Source organism: Macaca fascicularis, chromosome 7, assembly GCF_037993035.2.
Source record: "Macaca fascicularis isolate 582-1 chromosome 7, T2T-MFA8v1.1".
NCBI lineage: Eukaryota > Metazoa > Chordata > Mammalia > Primates > Cercopithecidae > Macaca > Macaca fascicularis.
Window position 1 is genome coordinate 168,097,500 of NC_088381.1, and position 19,179 is coordinate 168,116,678.

At 43.5% G+C, this 19,179-nt stretch overlaps 1 protein-coding gene and 1 long non-coding RNA gene across 22 annotated transcripts in view; one reads left to right on the forward strand and one right to left on the reverse strand.

Annotated features, from left to right (window-relative positions):
- The window catches only part of EVL (Enah/Vasp-like), a 174,524-nt gene that overhangs the window by 36,442 nt on the left and 118,903 nt on the right, over nt 1-19,179 (forward strand). For 6 of the 21 annotated variants that reach the window (XR_012416110.1, XR_012416114.1, XM_065518444.1 and 3 more), the window contains exon 1: nt 9,304-9,527. The exons of 8 other annotated variants lie outside the window; for them this stretch is intronic. Coding sequence is in view for 4 of the 13 variants with exons in the window: in XM_065518444.1 (XP_065374516.1) it covers nt 9,505-9,527 (23 nt within the window). In the remaining 9 variants the exon portion in view is untranslated. Of the gene's footprint in view, nt 1-9,303; nt 9,528-11,559; nt 11,724-19,179 lie in introns of those variants that run through there. 7 more of the 21 variants (XR_012416117.1, XM_073998186.1, XM_065518450.1 and 4 more) reach the window with 2 other exon arrangements.
- Nucleotides 8,271-9,233, reverse strand: LOC135964447 (uncharacterized). The gene is made up of 2 exons (XR_010576888.1): nt 8,998-9,233; nt 8,271-8,744 (listed from the first exon to the last, which is right to left on the reverse strand). It is a non-coding gene; the product is annotated as an uncharacterized lncRNA (long non-coding RNA).

The window sequence follows — 19,179 nt, forward strand, 5'->3', positions numbered from 1 at the left end:
TGTAAAATGTTTCTTATCGGACTTAAAAGGGTACCTGACTCTTAGTTGTTTGTCTCCTGGATCTGGAAGGGAAGGAAGGAAAAGGGAAAAGAGGAGGTTCTCTATAGAATGCAGATTTTTCCCACAAGAGACTTTGCAGGGCAATTTCAAGGTATGGCAAGGAAATATATTTGGAGGTAAAATATTTTGATTTTCTTCCTTGTTATGCCAGAGTCACTCAGATTGGAAAGTAAGTCACAATATACAGGGTTAAAATAAAACCCATCTGATGAGAATTTATGGTTTGTAGGACATAACTCCCTAGAGCCTTTAGGTAGGAATTTGGGCAAGATAAAAAAATCAGAACTTGGTCCTCATTATTGTGCTAGTTAGTATGGGTTGGGTTTTTTTGTTTGTTTGTTTTTTGAGACGGAGTTTTGCTCTTGTTGCCCAGACAACAAGATCGTGCAGTGGCGCGATCTCAGCTCACTGCAACCTCCACAGTTTTCCTACCTCAGCCTCCCAAGTAGCTGGGATTACAGGCGCATGCCACCTCTCCCAGCTTATTTGTTGTATCTTTAGTAGAGACGGAGTTTCCCCACGTTGGCCAGGCTGGTCTCGAACTCCTGACCTCAGGTGGTCCACCAGCCTTGGCCTCCTAAAGTGCTGGGATTATGGGCAGCGTTGAGCCACTGTGCCCAGCAGGTTTTTTGTTTGTTTGTACCTCTGTGGTGATTTTGGTTTATGACTTCCAAGCATTTTTTATATTGGAAAGAAAGGGGTGACAGGGATGGGTTTGTGAAGATGAGGAAATTAGGGTTAATTATGGCAACTGCCCCAGAATAGCCAGAGCCTCTAGGGAATTTACAAAGCCTGTGAATCAAATGTTCCATTTTTCATCCTTAGGAGATCCAAAATTGAGGTCGTTGCAGAGAATGCAGAGAGGCACTGAAGACTGGAAGTTTTGGAAAATAGTGCCCTCCCCAACTTTGGATTTCAAGATGATTTGTCCTAAGAAAACTAAGCAATTATTTATGATTGACTTTATTCACTTGAAGATTTTTATGAAGAACATGTGAATGAGGAAGATACAAAAATGAGCCAGATAGGAAAAAATTTTTTATTAACTAGTTCACTGGAATAGATGATAAACTATGTTTAGATATTTTGAAGATTTTTAGAAATGTTATCTAAAACTTGGAGAAAAGGCAAAAAGATTATTGTGTGCCCTTTCAGTATCACTCAAAAGCATTTGTTTAGAAAGTCCACTGAAGGGACATAGAACATTCCCGGAGAAGGTAATTACTTGACTTACTTTTGACTAGAGTTTAGACTCTGTAAAGTTAGATATTAATTTATAGAAAATTGATGTTACAAATGATTCTTGTCCAGTAGACATTAAATGATTCCTGTTTTAATAGAAAAGATAACCTCAAAGATTATGGTTTCATTGCTCTGAAATGAAACATTAACCAGTTTTGTATCTAACTCTGCAAGATTAATCAACCTTTGACACATGTACACTAAATATTTTTATGAGAGCTGTGTTTTTAGCTTTTTGAAAATTAGACTTTGACATAATGAGTATGTGTTGAGCATATAAGCATATTGAGCATATAAGCATCTTGGATGGCTTAGACTATTGCCCAAGAGTAAAAGTTTGACTAAATTGACTATGAGATTCTATCAGCCCTGCATTCCTGTACTTGTGGGTGTTTATCCATATTCTCTTGGTCACTTGGATAGTAAGTTGCTCTTAAGGATAATCTAATTATGTGGCCTGGATGAAGACTTAGAATGCCTGCCTTATCAAGATCTCAAATGACACAAAGTAGAAAGGGATAATTTCTTTTGTTGTTGTTAATAATAGTTCTACTGTTGACTTGCATAGCACTTAAAATTTACGAAAGATTGGCATACCTGTTATTATATTTGATCCTCAGGATTTCTGTGTGAGGAAGCAGGGTAGGAATTATTATTTACAATTTATAGGTGAGTAAACTGAGATGCTGACAGATAAAGTGTTTTACCAAAGGACAGTCAGCTGTTAAGGAATGGAGCTGGGACCACAGCCCAGCTAGTCACACTCCAAGTTCATTCAGCACTTCATGATGGAGCCAGGGTTCAAAAGGGACGTTGATAAGAACAGTGAATTGAAGTGGAAAAAAATCTAGTAACACTGAAGGAATAAATAGAAAATCCTGTACTCCAGCTTCATATACTTGGTATTGATTTACCATTGCTAACTATAATTTTGGCTTTTTTAGGTTATGGGGTCTGTTTCTGACTGTTGGAAAGGCCTGAAATGCGTCTGAATCTTCTTTGACCTCTTCTCCCGCCTCGGGTAGAACAGTGCTAGCCACATGGCAGGTGCCCAGTATATATTTCTTTATTGAATGTATGCATTTACTTTACATGATTTTATCTTCTTGATTATTCCTTTCTTCCTGGAAATACCTTCTTAATTAGCAAATTTCAGTAAATCAGGGTGACACTGGAGCAGCTTTACTTGCTTATTCAAAAGGGTAATCTGCCCTGTTATTTGATGCTTGTACTGGAAAGAGGACTGCTGACTTAATCTAATTTCATCTTTTTATTAAATCTCTCTAAGTCGACAAATCACTGATTGATTAACTCAACAGATGAACAATTCTGTGTGCCAGGCCTGGAGAAAGAATGGTAAGGATGAGGCAAGGGTCCTCCTTTCATAGAGTTAACACTTCCTTTGGCTTATGGTTCTGGTGGTAGTTTTCATTTTCTCTTGAGATGTTTTCGATTTTGGCTCTGTTTCATTAGTAATCTGAGAGCCACATGAAACAATTGAGTTGTGAGAAAAACCGTCTCTAAGACTTACTACGTATGACTAAGAATTGTTGTGCCTTGTGAAAGCTTAGGACTAAAACCAAGGTCAGTGCTAGTGGACTCCCCACAATTTCAAAATAGGAGAATTAGAGGATAGTGGCCCAGAATTGTAATGGCTTCCTTTTGAAGCTGTATTTGCATACCAAGCATGCTGTTATTACTTAGATTGTGTGTATATTTCTTGTCTGATGGAGGTTGTGGGGAGTTAAACCCCTCAGGCCTCACCTTCTAGCCATTCTAGCTCCGTCCCCAGGGACTCTCTTTGACTAGGGTCCCAAGACACATAATGAACGGAGTTGTTCAGCATAAGACAATGTGTGAACGTTTTTAAAAATGGTTATTAATTATGATAGGAATTCAGGAGTTTTAGAGATCAGTTGAGACTGGTTTTGGTCAGGAGGGAAACTCGATGGGTTTTTGAGGCATATTTGATATTAGCTACCATTGATTGTGGTGAATGTGTGTAAGGCACTTCACAGCATCCCCACAAAATACATGCTGTCTTCCCCATTTTAGGATGAGGAAACTGAGACTTAGACTGGTGAGAATTTGCCCAGGGCTTCTCAGGGAGATAGGAGTAGAACTGGATTCAGAATCATGCCTTTCCATAGCCACTTGTGGAGAGAAGGTGGAAGCACTATGGACCCAGGACCAAGGGTCCCCGGCCATTGGAAAGATCTTTGATTGGGCCATGAGAAAAGAATAGTATTTTTAGTCATGTTCATAGCTGATTTCCGTTTGTGGCTCCTTGTGTTTCATCTCCACACAGCACAGGTGGAGGTGATATGGTTAGGGTGCGGAGTTAGTGCAGGACCATGCCGAGGGGCCAGGTTGGCAAGTTTGAGAGTTGGGTTGAAGCATAGAACGGTCAGATTGTGCAGGAGCCAAATGCCAAGTCTGGGGGCTGAGACTATTATGCAGGCAGTAAAAGAGAATGGTAGGTTTATTTTTTATATTTTTATGGTTACATAGTAGATATTTTTATTTATAGGGTACATGAGATATTCTGAGATAGGCAGACATTGTGTAATAACTAATTACAAATGGGGCAAATCGGGTATCCATCACCTCAAACATCTATCATTTCTTTGTGTTACGGACATTCCATTTATACTCTTTTAGTTATTTTTAAATGTACAATAAATTATTGTTGACTCTAATCACCCTATTGTGTTATCAGATAACTAGCATTTGATTCTTATTCATTCTAACTATATTTTAATAGTTAGATAAAATATAATAAGTCCCCTGCCCATTGGTTACCCATTAACATCCCCAACCCTTCCCAGTCTCTGGTAACCATCATTCTACACTCTATTCTACTCACAAGTTCAATTGTTGTAATGTTTAGCCCCTATTCTGATTTTTAATTTAAATTGAATTTTTAGCTCTCATTCTACTCACAAGTTCAATTGTTTTAATTTTTAGCTCCCAGAAATGAGTGAGAACATGTGAAGTTTGTCTTTCTGTGCTTGGCTTATTTCACTTAACATAATGACCTCCAGTCCATTCATGTTGTTGCAGATGACAGGGTCTCATTCTTTTTTATGGTTGGATAGTACTCTGTTGTGTATATGGACTACATTTTCTTTATCCAGTCGTCTGTTGATGGACACTTAGGTTGCTTCCAAATCTTGGCTGTTGTGAACAGTGCTGCAGTAAACGTGAGAGTGCAGGTATCTCTTCGGTATACTGATTTCTTTTCTTTGGGGTGTATATCTAGCAGTGGAATTGCTGGATCATATGAAAACCTTATTTTTGGTTTTTGAATTGTGGGTTTTTTAACTGGCAAGTGTGGTGGGATTGGTAACTGTCTGCAGGAAGGGAGTAAGACAGGCGGGAGATCAGGTGGAGGCTAGAAGGGTCTTAATTAGGGGTGTAGAAGTGAAACCAGGGAGAAGTGGGCCTCTGAAGACACTGTTGAAGTCCTCTTATTACCGCTCAGCCCCCCTGGCCATTGGAAAGATCCTTGATTGGGCCATGAGAGAAGAATAGTATTTTTAGTCATGATCATAGCTGACTTCCATTTGTGGCTTCTTCTCTTTCATCCCTACACAGCACAGAAGTGAATGTGCATATTAGTAAATGTTGAAATAGAGTTCTTTTTTTACTTGATTGGCACATTAGATTCTGTTCAGATGCTCAGTCCTTATTTTGCTGCACGTCCATCATGGCTGTGTGCCTACAGCCTAAAAAACTGGCAGAGGAAATGTTGATTGTAAGGTTTCAAGTCCACGGGACATCAGGGCCTTAAACTCTCTGTTTATTGGCCTCTAAGTGAAGTGTAATGAGATTCAGTACTAACAAATCATAAATTATTTTTCTTGGACAATTGACCATTTCATATGAAAAGACATGGGTTGCAAAACTAAGGTACCGGTTAAGCTAAGGACACTTGTTTAAAATATTCTCTTTTAGCTTCCCCACATTGTCAGGAACCCAGGGACATTTCTTGTTCATATTTGTGTTTGTATCAGTGTCTCCATGTTTGTTTCTCTGGAGAAGTCCCGGGCCCCTCACATGTCCAGTAACTGCAGATGAGCATTCTGCCTTGGCAGGAGGAACCACCGGGGGTAGGGACGGTATTCTTAGGAATGCAACTAGAAAGAGGAAGTGAATCCAGATTAACTAGGGTGAGTGTGACAGTTTGTAGCTGGGAGAGCCCCACAGATCATTAGCGCCAACAGGGACTGCCAGAGTCATTCGGGCCAGTGTGTTCAGGCTGAGCCTGTCCTGGTAGAGAGAGGGAAGGCCTTGCAGGAGGGACTCTAGGGCCCCTCCACCTTCTTCAGCTAGAACTATTCTACCTTGATCAGTTGTACATATTAGGGTTCCATGGAAGTATTATTTTTAAAAATAAGACAATTATTGGCTGGGCACAGTGGCTCATGCCTATAATCCCAACACTTTGGGAGGCCAAGGTGGGCAGATCACTTGATGCCAAGAGTTTGAGACTAGCCTGGCCAACATGGCGAAACCCTGTCTCTACTAAAAATAAAATAAAATAAAAATTAGGCATGGTGGTGCATGCTACTGGGGAAGCTGAGGCACAAGAATCACATGAATCTGGGAGGCAGAGGTTGCAGTGAGCTGAGATTGTACCACTGCACTCCAGTGTGGGTGACAGAGTAAGACTCTGTCTGAAAACAAAACAAAACAAAACAAAAAAAACTACTTATTTATTAATAAAAAAATTAGCATCTGGCTATTCTTTCATGGTACAAAGGGAAATTAAGTCCCAGAGTAGGAATGTGCATTATCTGAGCCTGAGTTGTTGGTGAATGGCTTGGAATGCCTTTAAAAAAAAACACACAAAAAAACAAAAAACGCCAGGCACAGTGGCTCACGCCTGTTAATCCCAGTCCTTTGGGAGGCCAAGGTGGGTGGATCACAAAGTCAGGAGATCAACACCATCCTGGCCAACACGGTGAAACCCCATCTCTACTAAAAATACAAAAATTAGCTGGGTGTGGTGCGCGCACCTGTAATCCTAGCTACTCGGGAGGCTGAGGCACAAGAATCACTTAAACCTAGGAGGCAGAGGTTGCAGTGAGCTAAGATTGTGCCACTGTACTCCAGCTTGTCTCAAAAAACAAAACAAAAACAACAACAACAAAACACATTATGTGGTCACAGAAGTGCCTTTTTGAGCCCTATTGCAGACAGGAGTGGAGCTGAGTTTTCAGGAGTCACGGACCCTCACTGATATTTCTGTTTCTGACTCTTTGATGTTATCAAGTGGTTGAGGATTTCTAGCCTTTGAAGCAGAGTCAATTCCCATTTGGACCCCAATGCCATGTCAGCTGAGGTGTCTACCTCTCACTTCCTGGAACAGTTGAGGCACTTTTTTTTTTAGCCCTTGCAGGTCTCTTGCTTGGCCATGAAATTTGGGGATTCACCTGGCCAGCTACATAAAATAGCCCAAAAGGGTTAGTGTCCCACCGCCTCTGCAGGGCCACAGGCTGCCTGACAGTTTATCAAATGAGTCCTTTTCTGGAGGCAACCTGAGCTGGTTGGATCATTGGTATAAGGACACCAGGAGAGCATGTTGGAGTTAGCTCAGCCAGAGTCCATGTCATTACTCTGCCACTTATAGCTGTATGACCCTGGACAAGTTCCTTAACCAGTTTGGCCTCCGTCTCCTTATTAGTAAATTGGGAGAATCTCTTAATACTAGGCGTAAAATGAGCTTGGTGCTGGGATTTGATTTTTCACCATTTCTACCAACTGCCTTCTACCAGGACCTTATGAATTGCCCTGAAAGGTGCTGGTTATACCTGCAAAAGGAGAGTCTTGAGTCACTGGTGGAAAGCAGGCAGAGAGTCTAGAGGTCTCCACAAAATTAAATGAGCCACCCGTTGAGCAGACAGAATACTTCCAAGGAGTAGTAGTCTCTTCATGAGGAAGAACCACCCAGTCATCAGAGCTGTCCAGTAAGAGATCATCTTGTGAGATCATAAAGCTGATGAAGATATTTATATAACTTAATATATTTGATAGAGAACTTTCCAACTCCTACTTTATTGGCTTCTTGCAGCACTCCTATGAGAGAGGCACAGGCAGTATCAATATTATTCTGGTTTTATATAGGGTAAATCCAAGGCCCAGGGAATTTAAGTAGCTTGTTAATGATCACAGAGTAAGTGGCAGATCTGGGACTTAAAACTGAGTTATTTATTGACTTGAATATTTTGTGTTTGCTGTTACGATTCTGCCAAGAGGCTGCCATCACCAGAAGGTCTCAGGCAGAGGCTGGTTGGGAATACTGCAGAAGACATTTCAGATCAGCTTAGGTGATTGCTGTGTGGTTTGAGGGACCACAGGATTCCCCCAGACACCTCCCTCACTCATCAGTCTACCTCGTTTGGCCTTTGTCACTGCATTTCTTTGAGTCAAGACCTGGACTCTCTTGCTTCTTTTTGAGACAGAGATAACTGTATGAAGAGTGATACATTTGTCCCAGAGCACCTTCGTGCGAATGCATGTACTGGATCACTCTTTTCCCTAATAAAAGCTGAGGCAAAAGAGGTTCATTCCACAAATCTTATGTGAATAATTCCTTTTCGTCAAGTGCTGTGCCAGGCATTGGGAATACAGAAATTAACTTCACACATTCCTGTCCTCAAGGAACTCTGAGATTTGCAGGAGAGGCAAACAGAATGTCAGATGCCATGCAGATGGCAGCCAAGGAGAGAGAGCAGTGAACCGCCCTGTGGGAATCTCAGCCCCTTGGAGAGGGAGCAGTGAGGGAGCAGCACATGGGCAGCAGCTCACATTAGGGAGCAGCGAAGAACCTTACCCAGCTGGTCCATGGGCCCGAGAAAGGAGGTCCTACAGATTTTGGGAACTGTGAATGTCTGACTGAATTTGAGGGTTTGTGAAGAGTTTTAGTGGAAGAAAGAATTGGAGAAATAAGACTTTGTATGTCATGATGAGGCTTAAAAAGCTTTATTTCTTGAGCTGTGAGGAATTATAATGCAGGGTTAAACAGGGGCATCAAAATCAGAATTAGTAACTGGTCTTCCTTCTTCCACCCCTTCTCTAAAAATCAACCAGGGCAATTTTCCTAAGGCCAAAGCCTGAGTGAGGAACCCTGAGGGCATACCCAGGCTGCGTGGCTGGGTGAGGGGAAAGGGGCAGGTTCAGGCCACCTTTTCCAGGTCGATTATAGTTAGTGACTGATGACACGGTGGTGCAAGGGAGAGAGAAAAAGTCAAGAGTGACTCACAGGTTTTTATTTGAGATCTGTCTTGCTTATTTCACAAAGAGTTGCAACCTGAATGCTGAAGATTTTCCTTCGTGGCAAGTTTCAGCATACAGCCTCAGCTCATTTGCCAAATCTTGCCAGCCTGATAAACATTTCTCTTTTGGGGGCTGGCATCTCGTTTCCTTTTTCTTCTCTTCTGAAATGATTATAGCAATTTTTGTACTTCGAGGAATTGGTGAGAACCTGGTACATATTATATACTCGATAAATGAATAATCAAATTAGATCAGTAATAAGGAGTGACATGTAAAGTCACGGTGGTCATGGTAAAGTGGTGGACATAAAATGCGACTTTTGTGATTCTGAAACAGATTATGCATTTGTGCTAAAATAATGTTTGATAATGGAATGGTAAAATACAGAATTCTGCAGAATTTTTCAGTACTTACGTTCACGTATAATGTTGGTCATGCCTGATCTTACAGCAGCAGCAGCCACAGGAAGGTGAGGTAATTAGGCAGATCACAGTGGAACAGGTTGCAATCACATTCCTTTCAACCTTCTCTCCTCTCTCCCCAACCTGCACAGTTCTGGTGGGGGGCGGGTTGTGTTACATGCTTTACCCAGGATCCCAGGCATGCCCTGGGTTCGACTTCTTTCTCTAGACTAATCCAGTTCCCAGCCTGGAGCCTAAGCATACACTGCATTAATCAGACTTGCTGGAATGATCACATGGTTTTCTAGCTGCCTCCCCTGTTAGCTGCTGCTTGTCAGCAGCTGGCGGAGCTGGAGGCTGCAGGCCCCTGTCTGCAGAAAGCCTTTTACTTCAGAATATTGGGGGGTGTGGAAACCCCGCCTCTTTTTTCTGCACTTTGCACCATCTGACTAACTAAATGGTTGTCCTCCATACCAAAAAGACTACCACACAATCTAAGGAAATTGGCTTTTACTAGGTCATGTTTGCATTTGAAGAATTCAGGTATGTTCTGGGCTTTCTACATCAGTCTGCTGCTGGCTTTTTGTTCTCGCTAGGTTTTTGCTGTGTAATGACAGCTTAGGCTCTGGCTGGTTCTCACAAAAAAAGCAGGGTTCTTTTCAGGGTATGGTGGGGTTTATCCCGGTCATGGGGGTGGGAGGTGCAGAGGTGGTGCAGGTCAGGGGTGTTTACTGTGTGCAGAAGTGCAGCGTGGATAATTGGTCTGATCATGTGTGAATTTGTCCAGGACCCCACCTTGTGCCTTATTTGAGCTGCTGTTGCTGGTGTAGAGTTATGAATACAGAATAGAAACTGGGTGTCCAGGATGAGTCTCTTGCTATCTTTTGTTTTTCTTCCTTTGTCAACTCATGCAGTCTACTGCTCTTTTTAAAAAATGCTCATTGTAGCAGTGAAGGTGAAAAATTCTGCAAGTCTGTCTGCATAGTTGAGATTTGGTTTTGGCTCTTCTTGTCTTCATTATTTTTAGTAGTAATCTCATCGCTGGGCTGTTTTCTGGGAAGTGCCCTGATAGTGTTTTGTTAACAGGGCTCTTTGCTTTCATATGCTTTTCAGCTGCTGTAATTATTAGTGCTCCAAATTAGATCTTTTGTGAATCTTACTCCCTCTCTCTTCTCCAGGAATCTATCCCTGGATATAAATAAATATGGGAAGGGATGTTCCAATAGAAAGAGTTTCTAAGAAATGAAAATAAAGGAGGCAGAATGGGAGGGTCATCACATTCTTCTTGTGCATATTTCCACCTCTCTGGAACATATGGAAGAGTGTGTGTGTGTGCGCGCACTTCCGACCTCTGAAAGCTTCTCATTTTTCAAATGCAATTTTTGTGCATTTTAGAACTCAACATAAATTCCATATTGATGGGCAAAGAGTGATTGTGCGGGAACCTCAGTTCTACCTCTGCGGGTCTTTTTTGTTCCTCCAAATGTTGCTGCAATAGACATTAAAACAATAAGAGAATGACCACCTTTCATTCTTCTGAGAGAAGACTACAGACCTGTTAGCCAGTCAAGGGAGTAGATAAGAGGATGGTTAGAACTCCACAAAGAAAAGTCAGACCATAAAGGTTGTCCCCTGCCCTTTTCAGTAAACTTGATGCTTTGGATTCAGGAAGTTATCCTTTGTTTAACCATGTGTCTCTGCATTATTTCTAATGGCCTGGGTTTGCAACAAAGAAATTCTTTCTATGTGGCAGTGTGCTCTGGTGACATGGACCCCTGCCCTTACAGAGTGACCAGAACTTTTATAATAGCACCATTAGATGACTAACAAGAATTTATATGTCTGGCATGTTACAGTAGATAGGCCCCTAGGGGAGTGAATCAGGAGTCCTGGGTTCTAGTGTCTGTTTCAAAAGTAGCTTTTGTGATCCTTATGAGAGTTATGGAAGCGTTCTGTAATTTGTAGAAAGCAGCACAATTGCATAGTTCACGTTTTATTGTTAGCATTTACTTTAGATGAAGTACCCCTTATCTACCCTCTTTGAACAGAGCTTGGAGCCTTTCATTACATTTCATGGTTAGGGAAGAGGGTTATGTATCAACACATCCACTCCCATTGTGGTGGGCTTCTAATCTAAGAGTCAAGAGCTGGGTCTGATGAGGTGGGAGGGGTTGAATTAAATGCCGTTGCACTGATTGAGGAAAAAGGGGCCATCATTATGAAGGGTAGACCACAAAGGGGAGGCCTGTTACCTCCTGCCTCAAGCTTTTGCCTAAGCTGGCCCTGAAAAATTTTAGTGGAGGTGACTGCATATTTTCACTGCTGCATGGTGCCAGACAAATGGCTTTCTTCTCTAGTCACGGAGTTTGTGTCTGTGGGGCCCGGTGATCATGGTGGGGCCACACAGGGACTGTAGAGGTACCTAGCTTTTTAGCTTAGTTTAGGGGGTTCTCTAGCTTTAGCATACAGCAGAATCCCTGGAAAGCTCATGAAAACTCGGATTGCTGTACTCCACTCTCAGAATTTCTCATTGAGTGATCTGGAGTGAGGCCTAAGAATCTGTGTTTCTAACAAGTTCACAGGTGAGTCTGATGCTGCAGGTCTGGAGACCAGACTTACCACCATTGGCTTAGGAAAAGCAGAAGATTGGCCTTCATGGAGATGGGAAGTTTGAGGCAAAGGCAGGCTGGAGGTATGGGTAAGACAAATTGAGCGCAGACAGAAGCAGTTCAAGAACAGGTAGGTGAACCATCTGTCACCAGGGGAGGTCTTGCAGAGCAGTAAGATTATAAACCAAGTTCTCTATTTCTTTGGGATGAGAATCAGAGAACTTGGTTTATAATCTCGATGCTGCTATGAACTAACTTGGTGGGCTTGGCAAGTCTCTTGATCTTTCTTAGTGTCAACTGAAATGGGGAGAGTGATTCTCACCAAAAAATTCCATAACAGTGTTAGAATTTAATGGGACAATATAAACTGTATAAAGTATAGCAGTTATTCCTACATGAATATAAAGGGGGAAGCACATCCTGGGGCCAACTCCATCAGGTTATCCACACGTGCCATTAGGCCTTGCTTGTGGACACGCCCCTCCACACATCCCCAGCCCTGAGAGAACGAAGAAGGGCCACATTCTTTTTTTTTTTTTTTTTTTTTTTTTTGAGACAGAGTCTCACTATGTCACCTGGGCTGGAGTGCAGTGGCACAATCTCAGCTCACCGCAACCTCTGCCTCCTGGATTCAAGCAATCCTTCTGCCTCAGCCTCCCGAGTAGCTGTGGTTACAGGCATGCACTACCACGCCCAGCTAATTTTTTTGTATTCTTAGTAGAGACGGGGTTTCACCATGTTGGCCAGGCTGTTCTTGAACTTCTGACCTCATGTGATCTACCTGCCTCGGCCCCCCAAAGTGTTGGGTTTACAGGTGTGAGCCACCACACCTGGCTGGCCATATTTGTTTTTAAAAGGAAGTCTGATTTTGACTCAGACGCATTTACTTATTGGACTGTGAATTCAGGAGCAGAATTCATGCAAACAAGAGAATCCTTTCTGTCTTTGTTTCCTTGGTGCCTGCAACTGCTTGATGCACGGTAAGACTTTAATAAGCAGTTGGTACAGTGCATTTTAACCAGAACTTAACAAGGAAAAGTAAGCAAGCTACCTAGCTAGCTCAGCACAGTCCTGAGGTCGGTGTCATGGTGCCCCCTGGGCTGTTTTGTTTGCTAGTTTAGGAGAACATGTGGAAAAGCTGATAACTGGCCTCCTGAGAAAAATGTGGTGTCCTCAGTACACCCCAATTGCTGGAGTGCCAGAGAAGTCATCACGTTTCATTAAGGAATCCCTGCAGATGATCTCACTCCACAGCGCACTGATGGTTGTCATGATTTACGGCTGCCTGGGTCCCAAGCCTAGAGAGTAATAGGAGCTTTAGCGGTCGGTCCAGTGTTTTACAGCTGCCTAGGGGAATTTTGCCTGCCATTGCCTGCAAGACTATTGTTCTACCACCAGGCAAGCTGTTCTAGCTGGCTCTTGGGGTAGACACAGGTCACTGTCCTTTTGCCTTTTTTATTTTTTATTTTTTTTTATTTTGGGAACAGAGTCTCGCTTTGTTGCCCGGGTTGGAGTGCAACGGCGCGATCTCAGCTTACTGCAACCTCTGCCTCCCAGGTTCAAGCAGTTCTCCTGCCCTAGCCTCCTGAGCGGCTGGGATTACAAGTGCCCACCACAAACCCCAGCTAATATATTCTTTTTTTGAGATGGAGTTTTGCTCTTGTCTCAGGTTCAAGTGCTTCTCCTGTCCCAGCCTCCCAAGTAGCTAGGATTACGGGCATGTGCCACCATGCCCAACTAGTTTTGTATTTTTGGTAGAGACAGGGTTTCTCCATGTTGGTCAGGCTGGTCTCAAACTCCTGACCTCAGGTGATCCGCCTGCCTCAGCCTCCCAAAGTGCTGGGATTACAGGCATGAGCCATCGCACTTGGCCTCCTTTTCCCTTTTTAAAAAGCTGTCTTAGATTTCCTTCCTTACTGAACTGCAAGTTTTAAGTAAACATTTGCCTGTTTCTACACACCACAGAGACTGTCTTGAGCATTTTGTGAAATATCGTGTAGTTTTCCTTCTACCTCTGGACCCAGAACACTGCGTACGTTTCCTTACCACCCCAGAATGAAGAGTTTTAAGTGTAACTTTTTCCCCCATAGTCTGTCAAGTGAGACTGGAGCCCAAATCAGAGACCTTTGTTTCTCAGAACTCCTGATATTTGACTTATTCCGATCTATTTCCAGGAGGAATGTAGTGTACCAAGATCTAAAATCCACAATTGCTATTTGTTAGTCACGTGAAAATGGAAGTTACTATTTTGAGTCTGCTTTATTTTTAAACAAAAACATCATGGAAGGGTTTGAAGTTCAAACTCTAACCAGCTTTATTAATTCAAATTTATATCTAGTCTTGGGAAATGTTATAGTTTTTCTTGCCCTTTCACTGGAATATTGAAACGAGTCAAAGTGAGTACTACTGGGGAAGACCTGAAATTGGCACGGCTAAAGAACCATCCAAGTGTCAAGAGCCCAAGCCAGCTTGGTCTCTCTCATTTTCCAGGCTCCTGTAGTACCTTGAAGAAACAGATGTTTAGTACATTGATCTGAGCTGAGGAAGTAAGTCTCAGATGAACAGGAGGTAGAGACTGGGCCAGGCCGGGAAGGGGAAGGAAAAGAACCTTGATCATTGAATACCTGCTGTGTGCTAATCACTGCTGATTGCTTTGCCCAAGGTAACTTTATTTATTTATTTATTTATTTTTTTTTTTTTTTTTTTTGAGACGGAGTCTCGCTCTGTCGCCCAGGCTGGAGTGCAGTGGCCGGATCTCAGCTCACTGCAAGCTCCGCCTCCCGGGTTTATGCCATTCTCCTGCCTCAGCCTCCCGAGTAGCTGGGACTACAGGCGCCTGCCACCTCGCCCGGCTAGTTTTTTTGTATTTTTAGTAGAGACGGGGTTTCACCGTGTTAGCCAGGATGGTCTCGATCTCCTGACCTTGTGATCCGCCCGTCTCGGCCTCCCAAAGTGCTGGGATTACAGGCTTGAGCCACCGCGCCCGGCGGTAACTTTAACTCACATAATGAAATGGACTCTCTCCTGCATACCACTCTAGCCAAGTGGGCCTTGTGCTCCTCCTCCAGACCTCTTCACTGGCTGTATCTCTGCCTGGATTGCCCTGCCCCCAGGCAGCCATGTGGCTTGCTGGAGATGAAAACACAGTCCACATCAGAACTTGTCCTAAACTCTGGCCCATATATCCATCTGCTTGTTTGATGTCACTACTGGAAGCCTAATTAGGCATCTCAAACATGTCTAACACGGTTCTCCAGCTCTTTCCTATCCCTTCTTCAGTCTTCCACGACCCAGTCAGTGGCAGCTCCGCAACTCGTTCCTTCTAGTTGTTTAGTCATTCTTGACCCCTTTCTCCTACTCTCCACGTCTCATCTCTCATCCATCAAGCAGTCCTACCTGCTCTGTCTCAGAATATATACCAAATCCAACCACTTCCTACTGGCTCTGCTACCACAAGCCTGGTCCAAATGCCAGCATCTGAATTGCTGCAGTAGCATTGTAACTGCCCTCCAAGCTTTCTGCCTCGTTCTCGAGTCTCAGTTTTTCACCCATTTTCCTTTTTAAGATAAGAAGTCAAATCATGTCACTCCTGTTCTCAAAGCAGCCCGCCCCCAACCCCGAGTAACTTCCCATTTCACTGGGAGTGAGAGCCCAAGCTCCTTTAATGGCTTACCAGGCCTGCTCAGCCTGGCCCTCTTATCGGATTCCATCTCTAACAGCACCCTGTCTCCTCTACACCTCTCTAGCCTTACCAGTTTGTGCTGTGCCTTGAACACACCAGACTGCCTCTTCCTTGAGGCCTGTGCACTGACAGTCTCTGCCTGGATTGCTCTGCCCCCAGGTGGCCACGTGGCTTATGCCCTGGTCTCCTCCAGGCCTTTACTCAGATGTTACCCTTAACTTTTTAATATCCCTCTCCCCACAGTGGGCACTCCCTTTCTTTTTACTCTGCTTTATTTTTTGCCAGGTCACATATCACCATCTATATACTGTGGATTTAAATTTTGTATTTGTTATTGTCTGCCTCCCTCAGCGGAACCTAAGTGCCACAAGGATAGGTTTTTAAAAATACACAGTTTGGCCGGGCGCGGTGGCTCACGCCTGTAATCCCAGCACTTTGAGAGGCCAAGGCGGGCGGATCACGAGGTCAGGAGATCGAGACCATCCTGGTGAATACGGTGAAACCCCATCTCTACTGAAAATACAAAAAAAATTAGCCAGGTGTGGTGGCAGGTGCCTGTTGTCCCAGCTTCTAGGGGGGCTGAGGCAGGAGAATGGCGTTAACCCGGGAGGCAGCGGAGCTTGCAGTGAGTGGAGATTGTGCCACTGCACTCCAGCCTGGGCGACAGAGCGAGACTCCGTCTCAAAAAAAAAAAAAATAAAATACACAGCTGGCAGGGCGTGGTGGCTCATGCCTATAACCCCAGCACTTTGGGAGGCAGAGGCGGGTGGGTCACCTGAGGTCAAGAGTTCGAGACCAGCCTGACCAACGTCAAGAAACCCCTACTAAATACAAAACACATACAAAATTAGCCGTACATGGTGGTGCATGCCTGTAATCCCAGCTACTCAGGAGACTGAGACAGGAGAATCACTTGAACCCGGGAGGCAGAGGTTGCAGTGAGCCGAGATCGCGCCACTGCACTCCAGCCTGGGCAACAACAGCGATGCTCCATCTCAAAAAAAAAAAAAACAGACAGCTGTGGCAGGGCACAGTGGCCCACGCTTGTAATCCCAGCATTTTGGGAGTCTGAGGCAGATAGATTGTTTGAGCCCAGGAGCCCCAGATCAGCCTGGGTAACATGGCAAAACCCCATATCTACAAAAAATACAAAACTTAGCCAGGCATGGTGACACACGCCTGCGGTCCCAGCTACTTGGGAGGCTGAGGTGAGAGGATCATCTGAGCTCAGGAATTCAAGGCTGCAGTGAGCCAAGATCATGCCACTGCACTCCAGTGTCTCAGAAAAACAAACAAACAAACAAAAACCACTGTTGTATCCCTAGTGCCTTGCACACAGAAGGTATCTAATAAATATTTGTTAAATGAATGAAAGAAATGAGAAGAGACGCTCAGAGAGGTTAAGTAATTTGCTTCAAGTCACCCAGCTGTTAAGGGAGTCAGTCAGTTTCAGTTCAGTCTCTTTTTCCCAGATACTGTGTGCCTGAAATACCATCCTATAAATTGACCCTCTCTCTTAACCATCAGCCCAACCTTTCAGTCTTTCCTGTGGGCCCAGAGCTTGTTGTGGTGCCTGACACATGCTCCATAGATGTAGGAAAAGTAGGGAACAGAAAAGGAGCAGAGGGCCCACCTGGGGTAGAATGACCCACCCTTTTCCCAGCTCCCGCAGCACTTCCATCCCATCTCTGTGTAGTGCTTACTACTGTGTGGTTGAATGATGGTTGGTTTCTCTCACATCTTCTCCTCTACCAAAGCACGAGCTCCTTGAGGTCAGAGAGAATGTCGTCATCTTGTATCCCTACCAACTACTGCCGACAGCATACTCTCAGCTCTGGGATGTATTATTAAATGTCTGATAATGAAAATACTTTGAATTAAGTAAGTCACAGTCCCCAACTATGGGAGCTATGATCCCTCTCTGTCTTGGATCCCCGGGGCCTGTTGGAATCCACAACCATGTGGGTCTTTGATAGACGATGGTGGGAGCACTGGTTGGTGGAAGAATGCAGAGGGCAGAGAGACTAGGGAGAGAGAATGGAGCAGCTAAGACAGCTAAGACCTCATTGACTTGACAGTTTCACCTGGTGTCCATTTGACAAACCAAAAGCAAAGTGTTACTTGGGGAAGCAAATTATTTATTTATAAAAATTTTTATTATTATGGATAATAAGTATACCTACTTATGGAGTACATGTGATATTTTGATACAAGTATACTATATACAATGTGTAATGATCATTCAGGGTAATTGGAATGCCCATCTCCTCAAGCATTTATCATTTCTTTGTGTTAGGAACATTCCAATTACATTTTTAGTTATTTTGAAATATACAATAAGTTATTGTTAACTCTTGTTGCCCTATTGTACTACCGACACTGAATCTTATTCCTTCTACCAAACTGTATTTCCGTACCCACTAATTATCCTTCTTTATTACCCTCTCCCACCTCTGATAACCATCATTCTACTCTCTGTCTCCATGAGTTCAATTTTTTTTAGCTCCCATATATTAGTGAGAACATGCAGTATTTGTCTCTCCTGTGCCTGCCTCATTTCACTTAACATAATGTCCTCCAGTTTCATCTAGATTGCTGCAAATGACAGGATTTCGTTTTTTCTTATGGCTGAATAATATTCTGTAGTATATTTATACCACTTTTTAAAATCCATTAATCCATTCATCTGTTGTTGGACACTTAGGTTGAGTTGTATGTTTTGTTTTTGTTTTTTTTAAGACAGTGTCTTGCTCTGTTGCCCAGGCTGGTGTAGAGTGGTGTGATCTCAAATCACTGCAGCCTCCACCTCCCGGGTTCATGTGATTCTCGTGCCTCAGCCACCCAAGTAGCTGGGATTATAGGCATGTGCCACCATGCCCGCCTAATTTTTATATATTTAGTAGAGGCACGGTTCCCCCATGTTGGCCAGGCTGCTCTCAAACTCCTGACCTCAAGTGATCCACCCACATTGGCCTCCCAGAGTGCTGGGATTATAGGCATGAGCCACTGCACCCAGCCTTAATTCCTATCTGGACCATTGTGACTAATGCTGCAGTAAGTTTGGGAGTAAAATCAGTCTCTTCAGTATACCAATTTCCTTTCTTTTGGATATATATTCAACAGTGAGATTGCTGGATCATATGGTAGTTCTACTTTTAGTTTTTTCTGAGGAACCTCCAAACTTTTGGAGTGTCCACAGTGGCTGTACTAATTTATATTCTCACCAGCAGTGTACAAGGACCCCCCTTTCTCCATATCCTTGCTAGAGTCACTTATTGGCTGTCTTTTTGATAAAACTGTACGAGATAATATTGTGGTTTTGATATGCCTTTCCCAGATGATTAGTGATATTGAGCATTTTTTCACATACCTTTTGGACATTTGTATGTCTTTTGATAAATGTCTATTCAGATATTTTGCCCATTTTTAAATCAGAGTATTTGTTTTCTTTGTATTGAGTTGTTTGAGCCCTTTATGCACTGGGAAACAGATAATTTAGTTGTTAAGATGGCAAAGCAGATATACTTAAAAATATCAATCTATCGGCCGGGTGCAGTGGCTCACGCCGGTAATCCCAGCACTTTGGGAGGCCGAGGCGGGTGGATCACGAGGTCAGGAGATCAACACCATCCTGGTCAACATGGTGAAATCCCGTCTCTACTAAAAATACAAAAATTAGCCAGGCGTGGTGGCCGGCGCCCGTAGTCCCAGCTGCTCGGGAGACTGACGCAGAAGAATCGCTTGAACCCAGAAGGTGGAGGTTGCAGTGAGCCAAGTTCACGCCACTGCACTCCAGCCTGGCAACAGAGCAAGACTCCGTCTCAAAAAAAAAAAAAAAAAAAAAATCTGTTCTTCATTATTAAATAAGCGTGCAGTTGTTGAGTTTTACTCAAAGTGAAGCAGT